The sequence below is a fragment of the Rhagoletis pomonella genome, unplaced genomic scaffold, assembly GCF_013731165.1.
Source record: "Rhagoletis pomonella isolate Grant_MI unplaced genomic scaffold, Rhpom_1.0 Rhpom_scaffold_00006, whole genome shotgun sequence".
In the NCBI taxonomy this organism is placed as follows: domain Eukaryota; kingdom Metazoa; phylum Arthropoda; class Insecta; order Diptera; family Tephritidae; genus Rhagoletis; species Rhagoletis pomonella.
Window position 1 is genome coordinate 7,220,859 of NW_023458560.1, and position 17,159 is coordinate 7,238,017.

General features: G+C 37.0%; 2 protein-coding genes across 2 annotated transcripts in view; both read left to right on the forward strand.

Annotated features, from left to right (window-relative positions):
* Positions 1-14,874, forward strand: part of LOC118740356 (ionotropic receptor 25a) — a gene marked incomplete at its 5' end in the record, with an annotated part of 75,815 nt that extends 60,941 nt beyond the window's left edge. Inside the window, 3 exon segments of the mRNA XM_036471851.1 lie at positions 4,785-5,377; positions 5,471-5,986; positions 14,184-14,874. Coding sequence (XP_036327744.1) covers positions 4,785-5,377; positions 5,471-5,986; positions 14,184-14,565 — 1,491 coding nt within the window.
* Positions 827-1,258, forward strand: LOC118740357. The gene is made up of 2 exons (XM_036471852.1): positions 827-1,112; positions 1,146-1,258. The coding sequence occupies exons 1-2, from the start codon at positions 827-829 to the stop codon at positions 1,241-1,243; spliced, it is 384 nt and encodes a 127-aa protein (XP_036327745.1). The 3' UTR covers positions 1,244-1,258.
* Positions 14,875-17,159: the final 2,285 nt, after the last annotated feature.

The following is a 17,159-nucleotide window of genomic DNA, read 5'->3' on the forward strand; positions in this document are numbered from 1 at the left end:
ATCAATTTAGATGTATACATCTTGCGTACAATTACGTCTACCACGCCGTTAACGTCAATTGATGCCAGTTCTTGGAACCATATAAAAGGGTTAGACTTGCCGATCCCACATTTGGAACATCTGGATGTATAGATCTGCTTCTAGGTGCTGATACTTGGAGCGCAATTATCCAGGACGGGATAGTTGCGGGTAATACAAACCAGCCGTGCGCGCTGCAGACTCGCCTCGGTTGGATCGTGTTCGGTCAGACAACGACCAATACTCAGAACACAACCGCGCGTGCATATGTATACAGCTAATAAATGCGATGAACAACGGCTAGATGTTTTGTTGCAGAAGGTTTGGGAGGAGGAAGAAGCATCCTCAGAGATACGAATCCCTGCAGAGGACGAGTGTGAACGCATCTTCATGAACACAGTCACGCGGAGGCCAGACGGGCAATATAGTTTTCAAATTCCATTTCGTCGTGACGCCCCGGCACTTGGGAATTCTAGCAGCGCTCCGCCAATTTCTTCAGTTCGAATGCAAGTTGGCAAGCAATCAGCAGCTCCGTGAGAAATATGTGGAATTTATGCAAGATTACCAGGCACTGGTTCACATACAAGCGATTGGGGATTCTGATATTGATGAGTCACAATGCTACTTCATCCCTCACCATGTTGTGCTGACGAAGTTTCGGGTATTGTTCAACGCCTCGACCAAATCGAGCAACGGGGTATCGCTGAACGATACAGAATTTGCCGGTCATCAACTCCACGACAACATTGTTGACATTCTACAACGGTTCTGTCGATTCGCTGTAGCGATTACGGGTGACATCAAGAAGATGTTTCGACAAATTGAAGTAGACCTTAGACATCGCGTTTGGCAGCAGATTCTCTGGAAGGAGTCTCCTAACGATCCCCTTCGCACCTATCAGCTGAGCACTGTTACTTATGGGATGCCTTGCAGCCCATCTAACGCTGTTCGTGCGTTGAAACAGTGTGCGATCGATAACCACGGAATAATTACTGATGCTTGCCGGGCAGCTGTGGCACGAAATAGTATCGCTCACAATTTCTACGTAGATGACTACTTGGATAGCGTAGATGATGCAAACGAAGCATTGACTCGTTGTCGCGATGTGTATGATATTCTGATTAAAGGCAAATTCGAGGTATGTGAGTGGAACTCCAACAGCGCGGAAGTCTTGAAGGCTCTTAATGGCTTCGCGGTGTCTACCTCAGAAATGGATTTGGGTTAGTGTCATACTAAGGTTTTAGGACTACAGTGGGACCCAATACATGACGAACTGTTGTATAAGGTGCGATTAGATCAAGACCAAGTAACGCTTGTTAAGCGTTCCGTGCTGAGCGAAGTCACGCGGTTATACGATCCGATTGGAATGTTGGCTCTAATTGTGGTATCCGCGAAAATATTCATAGAAGAACTGTGTAAGGCCAATATATGTTGGGACACCCACTGCCAGCTGACTTGAAGGAACGGTGGATTATATTTCGAAATGGACTAGTCGAAGTAGGTCGAATTCGCATACCCCGCTGACTTGGCATGCACCGTACTGGCACTGTGACGCTGCAGGGATTTTGCAGTAAAGCCTGCGGTGATTTACGTGAGAAGTGAAACCTTGGGCGGAGAGGTCCGTGTTGCCCTGGTTGCAGCTAAAGCTAAGGTCGCACCGTTAAAACATATTACCATACCCCGAATAGAGCTGAGGCCAGTTCACCTCCTGGTGGCTACATTAGAAAATGTTCGTAAAATTTCACATCTCGAGAATATACAATATACCCTTTGGAGTGACGCGGCTATCGTCCTTCACTGGATACGCAAGCCACCATCAACATTAAAGCCATTTGTTGCAAATTGTGTGGCGTTCATTCAGGAAAACTCCAAGGTGAACTGCTGGAACCATATACGCTCAGAATCGAATCGTGCGGATTCTGCAAGCCGAGGAGTGGCTCCAGCCGTTCTGGAGAGACATGCCCTTTGGTGGTCTGGGCCGTCATGTATTCGTCAGACACCTACCTGCGTAACAACGATGCCCGAGCTGACAACAGTAGAAGAACAAGTGGTCCTGGCTGAAGGTCGCGGGCCTCATATTCTACTTGATGTGGGGTCGAAAACACCATTTATAATGACTTCATACGACAATCAACGAATACCCCTAGTGGAAAAGTGCAGCCAATTGAGTCGACTATTGAACATCATGGTGCGCATTCGCAGAATTCGGCCAATCTTCCAGGGTCATCGAAACGATGTGTTGACTGCAGACAAACTACGTTGGACCCTTCGCATGCATATAAAACAGTCCCAAGGTAACGTATTCCTTACCGAAATTAATTCTCTCGAATCTCGTTCCAGCGTACATTCATCAAGCAAGCTCCTCCCTTTGAATACCCTTTCTGGATGAAGATCGAATCCTCCGGGTAGGGGGATGCCTGGAATTTGCGCAACTTCTATATGACCAGCGATATTCGATGATTCTTCCGAAGAATGGTCCGCTGACGAAACTACTCGTTGCGGACGCCCATGAAGTCTATATGCATGATGGATACAGCAGATGCTTCAGTACCTTCGCCATGAAGTTTAGATTTTACATGCGTGAGTAAGTAAGTACGCGCAGCAACACGTAGCCAAGTTAGGCACGCGTTGGCAATTTATCCCACCATCTGCACCCGATCACGGTGAACTTTGGGAAGCTGCCGCTCGTTAAGCGAAGAAACATTTATATCGAGTTCTAGGTAGGCAGACCTTGCAATTTAACGAACTCAGCACGCTTTTAGTACGTATTGAGGCATGCTTGAACTTTCGACCGCTTGTTGCGTTACATGATGATCCAGAAGGCGGGCTAGCTATCACGCCGGGTGTTTTTTTAGTAGGTCGACCGCTGATTTCACGACCAGAGCCTGTTATACCTGACGTGCCAGACAATCGTCTTCAATACTGAGGGCGTTCTCAGCATATGTACGAACATTTTTGGAATCGCTGGCAGCACGAGTATCTGATGTCTTTGCAGTCACGGAATAAGTGGACACGCTCAGAACCCAATCTCCGCTGTGATGATGTTGTGCTAATCCTCAACGAAAACTTGCCGCCTGCCCATTGGCGCATTGGACGTATAACCGCTGTCCATCCAGGCAGTTATGGCCTCGTTCGAGTTGTTACAGTGGAATACAACAGCGGTCAGAAAACGCCGGATGGACATCTCATCAAACACACTTGTCAGCGGCCTGTTCAGATGGACGGCTTACTAGATCCGATGAAGATATACTGAACCACGAGGGTTCAGCTGGTCAGGATGTATAAAATTATGGCAAGCAATATCTTCGAACCACCCTCCTGCCGCTACAATGAATCGCTTTGAGCAGTCTGTGCGAACCACCCTCATACAGAAATATGTATGCACGTACATATGTATGTGCTCACAATCTTTGCTGAGAGTTACTGCTTGTGGACACGGTTGCCACTTACTAGTTTTTTGTGTACCAAAACGTGTACCAAAATGCAAAAAAATTACCAAAATAGGTTTAAGCTATAGATTTAATTATTCAAATATTTTAAAAATACATATATGTAGCTTTCGTACTCCTACCTTGTCGAAAACACCATCAACGAAAATGAGTTACTCTTTAGAAATTATTACCTTGTAGGGCTACTGGAAGGATACTTTCGGTAACAGTTTGTCTGTGAGTTTAACGAGAGATCCTCACAGATTGGTTTTAAAACTATCAAGAACCCTTGAAGGTCCGGCTTCCTATGCTCATCAAGTTGCTGAGATACAAACCGCTTCAGAAAGCCTCATTGTCAATTAGTATAGTATGTGATGATTACAGTGCTTCCGTAGGGAAGGTGCGTATGGCTCCTAAATATAATGGTTACGCAGACAGATCGCTGCTTAACTTTTAGCCTCCTGGACTGTACTTAGTAATCGGTTTTGTGACTGTATTGAATGCCCAAAACGTCAATGCCTCTGAGAGCCTAGCTATGAGATAAGACTTTCAGTTGACCCCTGTCAGACTCCCTGCAATCTAGAGGCAATGTTGTCTTCATTGTAGCCCACCACGAAGACGAGTAGCTTACGTAAAATCCTTTGCTTTTCCAGGATCGCATGCCTGACGTCTCTTTGTTCTGCTATTATAGTTCTGGATTCAACATGCTTATGTTCCATGCAGTTATTACATTAGGAATATCTTCATGGCTTGTCATGGCCTTGGATTTTGCATGAATGTCAAGGAACCCGTAAAGGGCTATTTGCTTATACAGCAATACCTTTTCAATTACCTGAGTGAGACAATGTGTTGCCGTAAAAGCAGATTTGCCTGATTGATATGGTCATTGGCTTCACCTAAAGGTTTGAACTTTAAATAGGTATAAATATGAGGTAAGTAATCATTTTCTCATTTTGATTAAAAACTGTACCAATTCTGAAAGTTGCATACCTGCGTACCAAACAGAAAAAAGTGTACCATAAATGGTACATTTCGGCCAAAACGGCAACCGTGCATGTGGATTCTTCTTTCTAGATATGTGCATACATACGTATATATAATGCATATATGTGCAGTTTGGCAAAATAACGCGTGACTCTATTTGAATTACCGCTACCCATTTAATGTTTAGAATACGTACATACATTGTACATATACATATATGTATATGATATTTGTTCGCCTAGGTAGAGCAGATCTGCTTGCGGCTTAATAAATTTACTTGCGAACCTAAATTAAAGTCAAGCGGACGTTTTATTCTTGTATATTAATCATAATCTTGCATTTCTTATCCAACAGCAAGCTCCATTTATTATCAAAGATGAGACAGCTCCAAAGGGTTACAAGGGCTACTGTATAGATTTAATAAACGAGATCGCTGATATTGTACATTTTGACTACACCATCCAGGAGGTTGAAGACGGAAAATTTGGCAATATGGATGAGAAGGGAGAATGGAATGGAATTGTGAAAAAATTGATGGATAAACAAGCGGATATTGGATTGGGCTCTATGCATGTAATGGCTGAGCGTGAAATAGTTATTGATTTTACGGTACCCTACTACGATTTGGTAGGCATTACCATCATGATGCAGAGGCCACAAGTCCCAAGTTCCTTATTCAAGTTCCTGACGGTGCTTGAGACGAACGTTTGGCTATGTATTTTGGCTGCTTACTTCTTCACTAGTTTTTTAATGTGGATCTTCGACCGATGGAGTCCTTACAGTTATCAGAACAATCGTGAAAAATATAAAGATGATGACGAGAAACGAGAATTTAACCTAAAGGAATGTCTTTGGTTTTGCATGACATCACTGACACCACAAGGAGGCGGCGAGGCGCCGAAAAACCTTTCTGGCCGTTTAGTGGCAGCAACATGGTGGCTTTTCGGGTACGTATGTGTATTAGACTTAATATATAAATAAATCTATTATAATTTTTTAAACACCCGTTGCACGAACTGATTAATTTTCAAAACAAAAAGCTTCATTATAATCGCTTCTTACACGGCTAACTTGGCTGCTTTTTTGACTGTATCACGTCTCGACACACCTGTGGAGTCTCTGGATGACCTTGCCAAGCAATACAAAATTTTATATGCACCGATAAACGGTTCTTCAGCAATGACATATTTTCAGCGCATGGCAAATATTGAGCAACGTTTCTATGAAATATGGAAAGACTTATCTTTGAACGATTCACTTTCACCACTGGAGCGCTCGAAGCTTGCAGTCTGGGATTACCCAGTTAGCGATAAATATACCAAAATGTGGCAAGCTATGCAAGAAGCACAATTGCCAGCAACCCTGGAAGAGGCGGTAGAACGAGTTCGAAGTTCTACATCAGCTACGGGTTTCGCCTTTCTCGGTGATGCTACAGATATTCGATATCTGGTTATGACAAATTGCGATCTCCAAATTGTGGGCGAAGAGTTTTCACGCAAACCTTATGCCATCGCAGTTCAACAAGGTTCCCATCTAAAGGACCAATTCAACAATGCGTAAGTGACGTATTTTATGAACTATCTTATATACATATGTATATAAGTACATATGCATATCTTATTTACTAAAAGACTATAATAATGCCAGATTCACAATTTAAACTGTAAAATACAGTTTTTTAGACAAGCTTACAGTTGTTTAAATTTCCACCTAAATAGTAGAGGTGTCAAACTATCGATGGTACTATCGATATATCGATAGTTTTATTTTTTTGCCCCTATCGATGAGTAGTGATAGTTTTTCTCAAAAAAGGTTAAACTATCGATAGTACTAGTTGACTATCGATAGTTTAAAACCTCTAGCACAGCCGATTTTATTTATAATGTCTCCATGTAGCTGCGCGTCAGTTTTTTAAGTTTGTCATGTTTTTATTATAAGTGATACTTTCATTGTGATTCCTCCTTTAATGGCCGTTTTCTCAAGCAACCTTTAATTGAAAAGCTCCCTTTATATTTAAACGTTGCTTCAAACCATAAGGCTATGTCTGAAGTAAAGCATTTCTATTATCGGTGTTTGACGTTTGTATGTTTCTTGGTTGTAAACAAATCAAAAAATTATATTACGAAATTTAAACAAAATATATCATATTTGAAAATTTATAATAAGCAACAATTAAACAAGGCAACAGTGATTTTGTTGCGGCAAATGATAAAGCTGTTTTTGATAGACTTTCTTATGCTGATTACGAGTCCGTAAGCATAAAGTTTCCATCAGCTCCAGATTTTGAGAAAAACGAGGTCAAAGGGTCAAAACATCGCGTTTTTTTGCAAAATCTTAGAAGGTCTATCACAAAAAACAAAAGGTAATAGAACCTTTAACTGGGGCTTAAAATAAAGCTACAACTCTCGGCTACTATCCCTGCACCTTGACCTGATGGTCACTAAAAATCATTTATTGAACAATATAACAAGTAAGAAAGTCTAAGTTCGGGCGGAGCCGAACATTAAATACCCGGCGCAAGTATTAAATATATGTTTTCCACCTTTCCGAAAGCTACCGCTACATGATAAGCCGGGGTGTATACATTTTAAGTAAATTAGCGTCCTTAAATTTCGAAATATTGCAGTTTCAAGCATATCTGAAATTTACCGTTATATGAAAAGCGGCCTCAATTTTAGTCCGATTTCAACAATTTTCAACGGTTTACTTTTATGTGGCAAGCACAATAACCATACCGAGCTTGGTACAAATTGCTAGAACGGTTAGCGAGATACATATATGTGATCACAAGTGGGCGGTGCTACGCCCATTTTCCAAAATTTTGTCATAAACGTATTTCTTGGTAAAGAATTGTTGCAATCATCAATTTTGAATAAATTAGCTTCAATATTTACTGATTTATCGAAGATTTTGTATTTCTCGAAATTACCGTTATATGGGATGTGGGCGTGGTTATTGTCCGATTTTAGAAATTTTCGGCCAGTTGGTATGCTGTATCAGGACCAACAACTGTGCCAAGTTTGGAAGAAATTTGTGTAGCGGTTACCAAGATATACACATGTAACCATAAGTGGGCGTGGCTACGCCCATTTGCCAAAATTTTGTAATATTCTTATTTTTCGTCTAAAACTCATTCACTCAATTTTGAGTGAATTATCTTCAGTAGTTACTAAAATATCGCAGTTTTCGTTTTTCTGAAAATTACCGTTATATGGGAGGTAGGCGTGGTTATTGTCCGATTTTTAAAATTTTCAGCCATTTAGTAAGCTGTACTAAGGCCAACAACTGTGCTAAGTTTGGAAGAAATTGGTGCAGCGGTTACCAAGATATACACATGTAACCATAAGTGGGCGTGGCTACGCCCATTTTCCAAAAATTTATAATATTCATGTTTTCCGTCTGAAACTCATTGTAAGTATCAATTTTGAGTGAATTAGCTTCAGTAGTTACTAAAATATCGCAGTTTTCGTATTTCTTAAAATTACCGTTATATGGGAGGTAGGCGTGGTTATTATCCGATTTCGCCCATTTTCAATACCATCTGTCCCACGCCCAAAAGAAGTTCACGTACCAAGTTTCGTTAAGATATCTCAATTTTTACACGAGTTATCGTGTGCACAGACGGACGGACGGACGGACGGACAGACAGTCACCGCTTAATCGATTTCTCTTTTCATTCTGATCATTTATGTATACATTTGTCTATATCAATCTCGATTCGTTTTGCCTGTTACAAACAACCGTTATGTGAACAAAGTTATAATACCCTTGTGCACAAGTGCGCTCGGGTATAAAAATAATGGAATAAATACTGTTCTATTGAAAAAAAATAAATAAGTTTTGCCAAAACCACTTTTTGCTGTTAAATAAATAACTATAAGTGACCTTAGGGTTAAGGTTCAGGGATGGTATTTTAAGCGATTGTAGTCGAAAGTTGAAGCCTTAATTTCAGCCCAAGTGGAAGGCTCTATCCCCTGTTGTTTAATTGCGGTGGGTACTCAAACTGCGCACAAAATCAGGTTTTGCTGTTCAATAAATGACTATAAGTGACCATCAGGTCATGGTGTAGGGATGGTATTTTCAGGGATAGTAGTCGAGACTTCTAGCTTTAATTTCTTAGACAGAACTATACATGTTAAAGCAATATTTAAACATAAAGTGAATTTTAAAGTTAAAAGTTACTTAAGAAAACGGCCCTACGCACAGTGCTTCCCTTCCATATGAAATGAACATTCGCTTCTTAGTAAAATTGAGGACGCTAAATTCAAAAATGCAATTGGTTTTTAGATAACTTCCATACTTTCACTGTAAATGCAGTTTGAAGTTGAAAATTTGGGTTCTTGTGGCTTTTACATAGGTATGTACATATACATAGTTCGTTCTATTTTCCAAAGTGAGGTGTGAAATGACAGCGCTTGGCCTGTAGATGTGTAATAAAGTTATTTATTTTTAAAAAGGGTTGCCACCTGTTACAAATTTTATTAAAATTATTTAATAAGTTAAATGAATTAGATATTACAATATGGGTATCAATTGAACTACTTTTGAAAATACTTTACCTCTAAATGACACGTAGAAGGGTTGCCACATGTTTAAAAAATCAAATTCACTTTAATTAAGGGAATAAGGTAACTGAATATGAGTATAAGACAAATGAAAAAATTTGACATATTTAGCAAGAAATAAGTGGAGAGTAAAAACATTCCTGAGTTAATTTAAGAGTCCAGTAATTTGAAAGAAATGTAATCAGAACAAATCACTGATTTGCAATGTATGTATTTGTACTAAAACAACAAACACGATGGCGTAATCCTATGGTTTGACGTAATTATTATTTTATTTTAACTAAATTCGACTTTACAAACAGGTGGTAACCCTATTCGTAATATTTTTAAGCTAAAACCTTCTTAAACCTCTTTCGTCTGACTCCCTTATGGTGATAGCTATCCATTTCAATTACCTAATTCCTTTAATTCAAGTGGAATTGGATTTTTTTAAACAGGTGGCAACTCTATACATGTAGTTAATACAGATTTCGATTGATACCCATCTCTTAATAATTCATTTAACTTATAAACAAATTTGAATTTAATTTTTTAACAATCTAATTTTTTAACAGGTGGCAACTCTTTAAAAAAAATAAACCTTCTATTGTCCACAGGTTAAGATTTTTAATCTGACACTTCATTTTTGAAAATGGAACGAACCGTGCAGATCTCAAAGCACTGACAAAAAATGAAAAACTTATTTTATGCATTAGCGAAAAACGCATTACTTCAGAAAGTGCAAAAAATTAGCAGGTTTTTATTTCTTCTTTTGAAAGATAAAAGCCCGTACTATTTAATAAAATAATAAAAAATAACCTATTTTTACACATATTTTTTATTCATTCCATTAAAATTTTTTGAAATTTTGTTTAAAAAAAATGTTTTTTTGGAACACCGCAGGGACACCCTGTGCTTAATTTTATTCCATAATTTTAATTCCTGTAATTCTCTACTATCTATATGGAAACAAGAAACGTCAAACCAACATTTTATTTCAAAGAATATATTTTTGACATTTTTTTCTGTGAAGAGCTTACGCCTGGCTATGCTTTTATTAAAATTCTTAGTATAAAATTTGTCGACTTTAGTGGCTTCCTGGTGGCATATAACTATTTTTTTTAGGGAAATGTCTATCTAATTCTTTTTAGTGGATAAATTGTCTTTACAGAAATACCAAACAAGCTCACATTGCAGATAACGAATTTTTCGATTTATGCCCACTTAGGCGGCACTGTGCTACGTGTGTTTATATTTTCAATATTTTGTTTTTTTGTTTTTCGATGCCGTCCCTGTTAATTTGGAACCGTTTTTAACATTACATTGACTATCGATAGTACTATCGATGGTAGCGTTTGGCACTATCGATAGTATTGCTGGAAACTATCAACGAGTAATGATAGTTTTTTTCTGAAACATGGAAACTATCGATGGTGGCACTATCGATAGTTTGACAACTCTACTAAATAGTACATATTACAGTTTTTTCCGACTTCAACGAATAAATTAAAAGTTTTCTTTCACTTTTTTGTAAGTAAAATTTTAAGAAAATAAGAAAACGCGTTTCCTCATTTGAATCAAATGTTTTCGGCTGTCGTTTGTATTCCAGTCGTCACAGCAGCAAATGTGGGAAGAATATTTTCCCACATCAATTTGAATAAAACCATAAATGAGCTAGAAATTCCAGCACTCTCTTGGTATTTAGAACTAAAGAATCACAACTGAAAGAATGGAAATGTGATGTTAAAATCTTGTATAATTTCCGGTCATTGTGGAAGAATACAAGTGAGATATCTTAGGGTTGACAGATAGTTGACAGGGTGTTCAATATGGCGATGACAGTGTGAACAATATGGCAGCCAATATGGCATACAACACCGAATGGCCCGAAGTTGCAAAACTACGACCCGAATGAAACGCTTCGTGAAAATCCAGGGTTGCGAAGTGGTATTTTGTTGGAAAATATAAACGCCAGGATTTTGTGCAGCGCCGAATTTTAACAAAAGAGGGTTTTGTGTTCTCAAGATGAACAGAAAAGGGTTGCTGTGCTGTTTCGTTTTAAGCTTATTTTAATCTAAAGGTATCTAATTAAATATTAAAAGGATACAAAAATTAAAGCAAAAATTTAAAATATATGTACATATCTGAAAATTTAAACAAAAATATATATATTTTCACGAGAGACAAATTAAATAAAATGGGTTAACTTTAGGGGAAATATACTTATCAGAATGGGTCAGATAGGGCCTTTACGTTATAAATAAAAATAATTCCTACTTAAATTTTATATAATTTTGGTGACGTATTTCTAAGCTGGCCGTGAGATCTGTGAAATAATACATATTTATGTGCATATATTGTGTTGATTATGCTCTAAATCGCTAAATAATTCTTGCAGCAATCAGCATCATTGGAAAGTGAAGTGACAATAGGCTGGTTTTCTTTATACAACCCGTTTTAAATTCGAATTATTGTTATAATAAATTACAATTATTGTTTGTTTCCATTTCGGTCAACCGCGCAAATTATTTATTAAAAAAATTTCGTTTAAAAATAGCAGATTTTGTTTACTTTTGAATAAGACTTTATCGAGTGCGGTATAAAGACACGGGTATAAATGCTGTAAAGAAATATATGTTGAGTCCAATCGGTTTTTTGCTAATACGGTTCTTGTGTAGGTATAAACAAGGTATATTAAAAAAATACCTCTCCATGAAAAAATATCGTTATTTTCGTATTTTAAATTAATCGAAATTTTATGGGGGGTTATAAAAACTCGTTTTAATCGAAACTTTGTTTTTTCGGCTATATTTGTTATTATTTATTGGCCCAGATGTAAATATTGAATGAACTAACATATTTTAAATATTTACGGAACTACCATTTGTATGCAACCCTGCCTATCCTATATTCAAGTAGATGTAATTCGAAAAATTTAAACGGATTTCTTCAAATCAACCTGAGCTGCGGACATATTGCGAATTCATTTTTAAACATTAACCACTACATTATGTTAGTATTAAATACTTTCAATTAAGAAACAATTCTTATTAGAAAATAAATATGAATCGTTTTATTTTAAATATTCCAATGTATATTTTTTGTTAATGCAGATAGTGCGGATTTAACGTATTTTATATCCGTTACATGGGGATCATAAATTTAAGGCAGATTGCTATTAACAATTTTTACACAATTTACGATTGCTATCAATTTCTTTCAAAACTATAATCTAAATGATTGCAAGTTGTACGATCAAAACAGATTCCAATATTAGGTATATTATGGAAATGCAATCCAATTTGATTTGAGTTATTCAGTTTTAGATACATTTATATTTCTGTGTTCGTATGGAATAGTAGTTTATGTCGGGAAGCTGGCTTTATTATTTACAACACAAGGAATTTTTTGATGACCCTTAACAAGAATATGGGCGTGCTAGTATCGGAACTATTTCTTGCACGTTTATTTGCCAAAATTTCTTCAACGGCTCGGCGCCAGTGAGGGTATGCTGCGAATGCCGCATTATACTAAAATCAGCCTTTTGACATAAGCTATTCCATATGAGTGGGGCACGTGCGAAATGCGGATTTTCACAGTTGCAGTACTGCAGTAACTCGACACCTTCCTCACCAACAGCTCTGTCCTCTATGAGCTTCTTAATGTAAATGCAAATAAAAGATGGAAATTTAAGAAAAATTACATCACAGCGTTTCACTCTTGTAGTTTATTGGCTATCAAGCACCAGAAAATTTCCATCTCGCATTCCATATGCCACCGATTGTCGTGGATCAATTAAAATACTGTCATCACAGCTTTTTGGTACTGCAGCAACTGGTGTGTGTGTCTATGTCGGAGTTATGTGGAGCTGTTGCATGACTAAAATCAATTTGGACTCTTTGAGAGCTGGCTTGTTTGTTGCGAGAGCTATTGGCATCAAATGTATGCAAATTAGATTTCCAAGCGAGCAACTGTTGAATACAGGAAAAAATATATATTATGTGGTTCCGCTAAAGTGCACTACTACCGTGTATAAATTGGTCGACCTTCTAATAAATCAAGCAATCTTATTGTATCGTCATCGCCGCCAGTCACCAAGAAATTTCCACTTGGGTGAAATGCAACATCATTCCCCGGCGACGAATGCACTGTATTAGCTCGCCTTCAGCTATGTCAAATATCTTAAAGCGGTTACAACTTAATGCTAAAGCCACCAGATTACCGTCTAGATGCCATGCCAGCTGTCGTCCCATACCTCTTCCCACGGTGAACGTTCGCCATTTTTCTAGTCTGCAAACGAATAAGCTGACGAAGATGCAAACAAATTCAAGCACATTGTTGCATTCTACCGTATTTTTAAAAAGCTTTAAAATCTTAAAACATATGTGAAAAACTTTTATAATCTGAATATTTCTAATGTCGCAATCAAAACGAAATTTTGTAAATAGCATTTTTAAAAAGCAATCATATTTTTCAAGTTTTTGGGCATATATGTTACCATTTGAACAACAAATACTACCAAGTTTGAAGAGACTATTTAATGCAACTCAGGTCAAAAAGAGCAGTTTAGACCAAGATAAGCAACTCTAAAAAACAGATGATCGCAGCTGTGGCCCAGGATGACGTCTATTGCTAAGATATCTCACTTGTATTTGTACACAATGTTTCCGGTTATGAAGGGAATATGTGCATCTGTGGTGTGCATTTCGAGAGTTTATTGAATTGTAACAGTTTTGTAGTGAATGAGGTATAGATGTATCACCTGATTTACATGATTCAAGTACTTGAAAGCAATTCTTGCTCATTCTCTTTTGTGTTGTTTATTTGCTTTTACACGTTTCAATTCTGTTGAATTCAAGTCTGTGGTTCTTTAAATGGGAAGCAACGAAAATGCCAAAAGCAAAGCAAGAAAGTTGAAACGACTTGACGGTACAGACGCATGTGTACTCGTCCCTTTTCCTCTCACCCCCTCTCTTCCACATGCGAGCAGAATTGAACTCAATACTTGAACTGTGTAAAAGCAGTCTATGTAAAAGTAAATACTTGATTATATACGAGTAATACAGAAAAAATTAGAAACTTAAAACACGTCTCCTAAAAATCCCGTTTATTGAATTGTAACAGTTTTTTAGTAAATGAGGTACATATATATGTAAAAGCTAATATACGAATACTACAGAATACACATGTATGTTTACCCTTTAAATAGAATTTTAACTCTACTCAACAAGCGACAGCTGGAAAAACTAAAGGAAAAATGGTGGAAAAACGATGAAACCCAAGCTAAATGTGATAAGCCTGAGGATCAGTCCGACGGTATATCTATACATAATATTGGCGGCGTTTTTATAGTTATCTTTGTCGGAATCGGAATGGCCTGCATTACACTTGTGTTTGAATACTGGTGGTACAAGTACCGTAAGAACCCACGTATTGTTGATGTAATTGAAGCAAATTCGGGTGGAAAAGATGGAAAGGGTGGCGATGGAGTAATTCTCGGGCAAACCGGAAAAGAGTATGATAAAAGTGGAAATACTGTACTTCGGCCTCGCTTCCAGCAGTATCCAGCGACATTTAAACCTCGTTTTTAAATGCCGTAAACCCTCTCACTGGGTCTGTGGGAAGTGATAACCCGCAATTAGTTCTTACAAGTGTTATAAATACATACATATCTACATATGTATGTAATTTGCTTTTCAAACAAAACTTTGCACGCACAATCTTTTTATAAATCTCGATGGTGTTTTAAATGGCATACACAAGAGCATACACGCAAACGAAAATGTAATAAAAATCGTAAATAAATGGTTCAATCAGAAGAAACTGTAGTTTACCTATTGTTAGCGTGCATTTCCACCACCACAACAGAAACAAGTATTCATCTTTGGGATGCAAGTCAAAAAATACATTGATGTTTTTTTCCATTTGATGCATCGAAATATAGCGATATATCGAACATCGATATTTTCGATGCATCGAATAAAAATGTCAACAGTTTCTTTTAATTAAAAATATATCACAAGAAAATAAAACAATCGGAGCTTCGATAAATGTTTAAGTATTAACTCACCGTGAAATGTATTTATTGATTTAAATAGCTACAAATTTCAGTTTTTTTGTTCTTTTGAGAAGCTTTCGAAAAAAGTTTTCGGAAGGTACTGAAGTGGACACAAATGAAAGCAATATGTGTACCAAATTTGGCCGAGATCGGTCGAGTAGTTTTTGAGATACCCATATATGAGTTGTCAACTCTACATCCAAATTGAATATTTCTTTTTATTACATATCTCAAAATTTGAATAAATAAGAGCTTAATAACATTAAAAAACAAATCGCAATGCGGTAGCTTTTGAAAATTTCATATATAATAATTTAATATAGCGAGTTTTGAAACAGTAACCTTTACCATCGTACAGTTTCATAAGTAAAAACACTATCAGCTGATTGCCAAAATATGCCTACAGCTGAGATCACCTGTTTTTTGGCATGTGCTCTTATCTTTTACAATTTCTTTCATTTCTATTACAATTTCATTTATTTCTATTACAATTTATTCAAAATACACTAACACACTGAACCAAAAACACCAATACAATAACCAAAAACACACCTACAGCCTGCCAAAAACACACCTACAGCCTGCCAGAAAAAACGGTAAGAAGAAGAGTTACTTTACTTATGGAACTGTACGATGACCTTTACATTGCTAGCTTTTTTTAACTTTTCGCGTTCTCTTTTCCACGAAGGGTGGTCCGCTTCGTTTTTAAGACGTCTTCCGCTAGGCATCGAAACTACCATGTTTTCTTGCAGTTTTCTAAGTTCATCAGAAGATGGAGACTTATGAAAGTGTATAAATACATACATAAGTATTAGAGCGACTTTTGCAAGAGTACTTAACAGAATATAGAAAGATTTTGCACAGAATTGTTAGTGGACATGAAACTACTTTAAATACTGTACGTTACCCACCAAAAACAAAAAATCGAAAAACATTTAAATAGAGCACTTTGCAAGTGGACTACTCATTTCCAAACTTTTTTAGAAAAACCTGTTTTTTGCTAAAGTGCGATTGTATATATCAATTTTGAATAAATATTGATGAATTCCTTAGCCAACTGCGGTATATACACAATATAAATTCAAGGCATTATTTAAGAAAAGTCGCCTAACTTCGACAATTTATGCGATTGCAATAAATGAACTACCAGTTTATTTAAAAATAGATTTAATTTTAGATAATGCTACATATTTTGATATTGTTGAAATTTTGGTCAAAATTTAAAAAAATAAGAGAAAAAAATCCCAACAAGCCACGTCCGACAAAAGATTATTATTTACCATTTTAAAGGCCTATATATCCTCTTCTCAAATCAGATTCGATATTCCAAAAAGCATTTCGATGAAAAGTACGAAGTTATCAACAATGAATGTAAACATAAAAGTATTGTGTGACGTCAGCGAATCCGAGGATGCTGTCGACTATAAGATTGTTAGCGGTCCGATAATGCCGCTACCTTCATTTTCTGCATCGCGCTAATTATCCACGCCACTGGGCGCAAAACATAGGTACATTCAATAACTTTTTCAATAAGTATGTACTTGCAGCGGGGCACCGAAATTGCGCATATGGAAACTGTGCATTTAGACATTATTTCGGTTTCAACCGAAACTGTGCATGTATGCTTTATCTCGGTTTTTACCATATGCATTATTTCGGTTTTAAACCGAAACTGTGCATGTATGCATTACTTCGTTTTTTTTTTTCATATGCATTATTTCGCTTTTAAAACGAAAGTATGCATATGCATAATTTCGGTATTTTCTCATATGCATTATTTCGGTTTTCAACCGAAACTGTGCATGTATGCATTACTTCGGGTTTTTCATATGCATTATTTCGGTTTTCAACCGAAACTGTGCATGCATGCATTATTTCGGTTTTTGTTATATGCATTATTTCGGTTTTCAACCGAAACTGTGCATGTATGCATACCTTCGTCTTTCACATATGCATTATTTCGGTTTTTGTTATATGCATTATTTCGGTTTTCTAACGAAAGTGTGCATATGGATCATTTCGTTTTTTCTAATATGAATTATTTACTTCTACTTAGTAAGGGTTTTAATCCCTAAGCGCAGCTGAAAGCCGCCTACGCAGAGGAAAGTTCTGCGCAAAAATACGTCC

What these genes read in the sequence shown, in the direction of transcription:
- LOC118740357 (XM_036471852.1), top strand. Translation starts at nt 827, where the DNA reads ATGTTTCGACAAATTGAAGTAGACCTTAGACATCGCGTTTGGCAGCAG. An exon ending in TGCAAACGAAGCATTGACTC is followed by an intron (nt 1,113 to 1,145) that starts GTTGTCGCGATG and finishes TTCTGATTAAAG; the next exon opens with GCAAATTCGAGGTATGTGAG.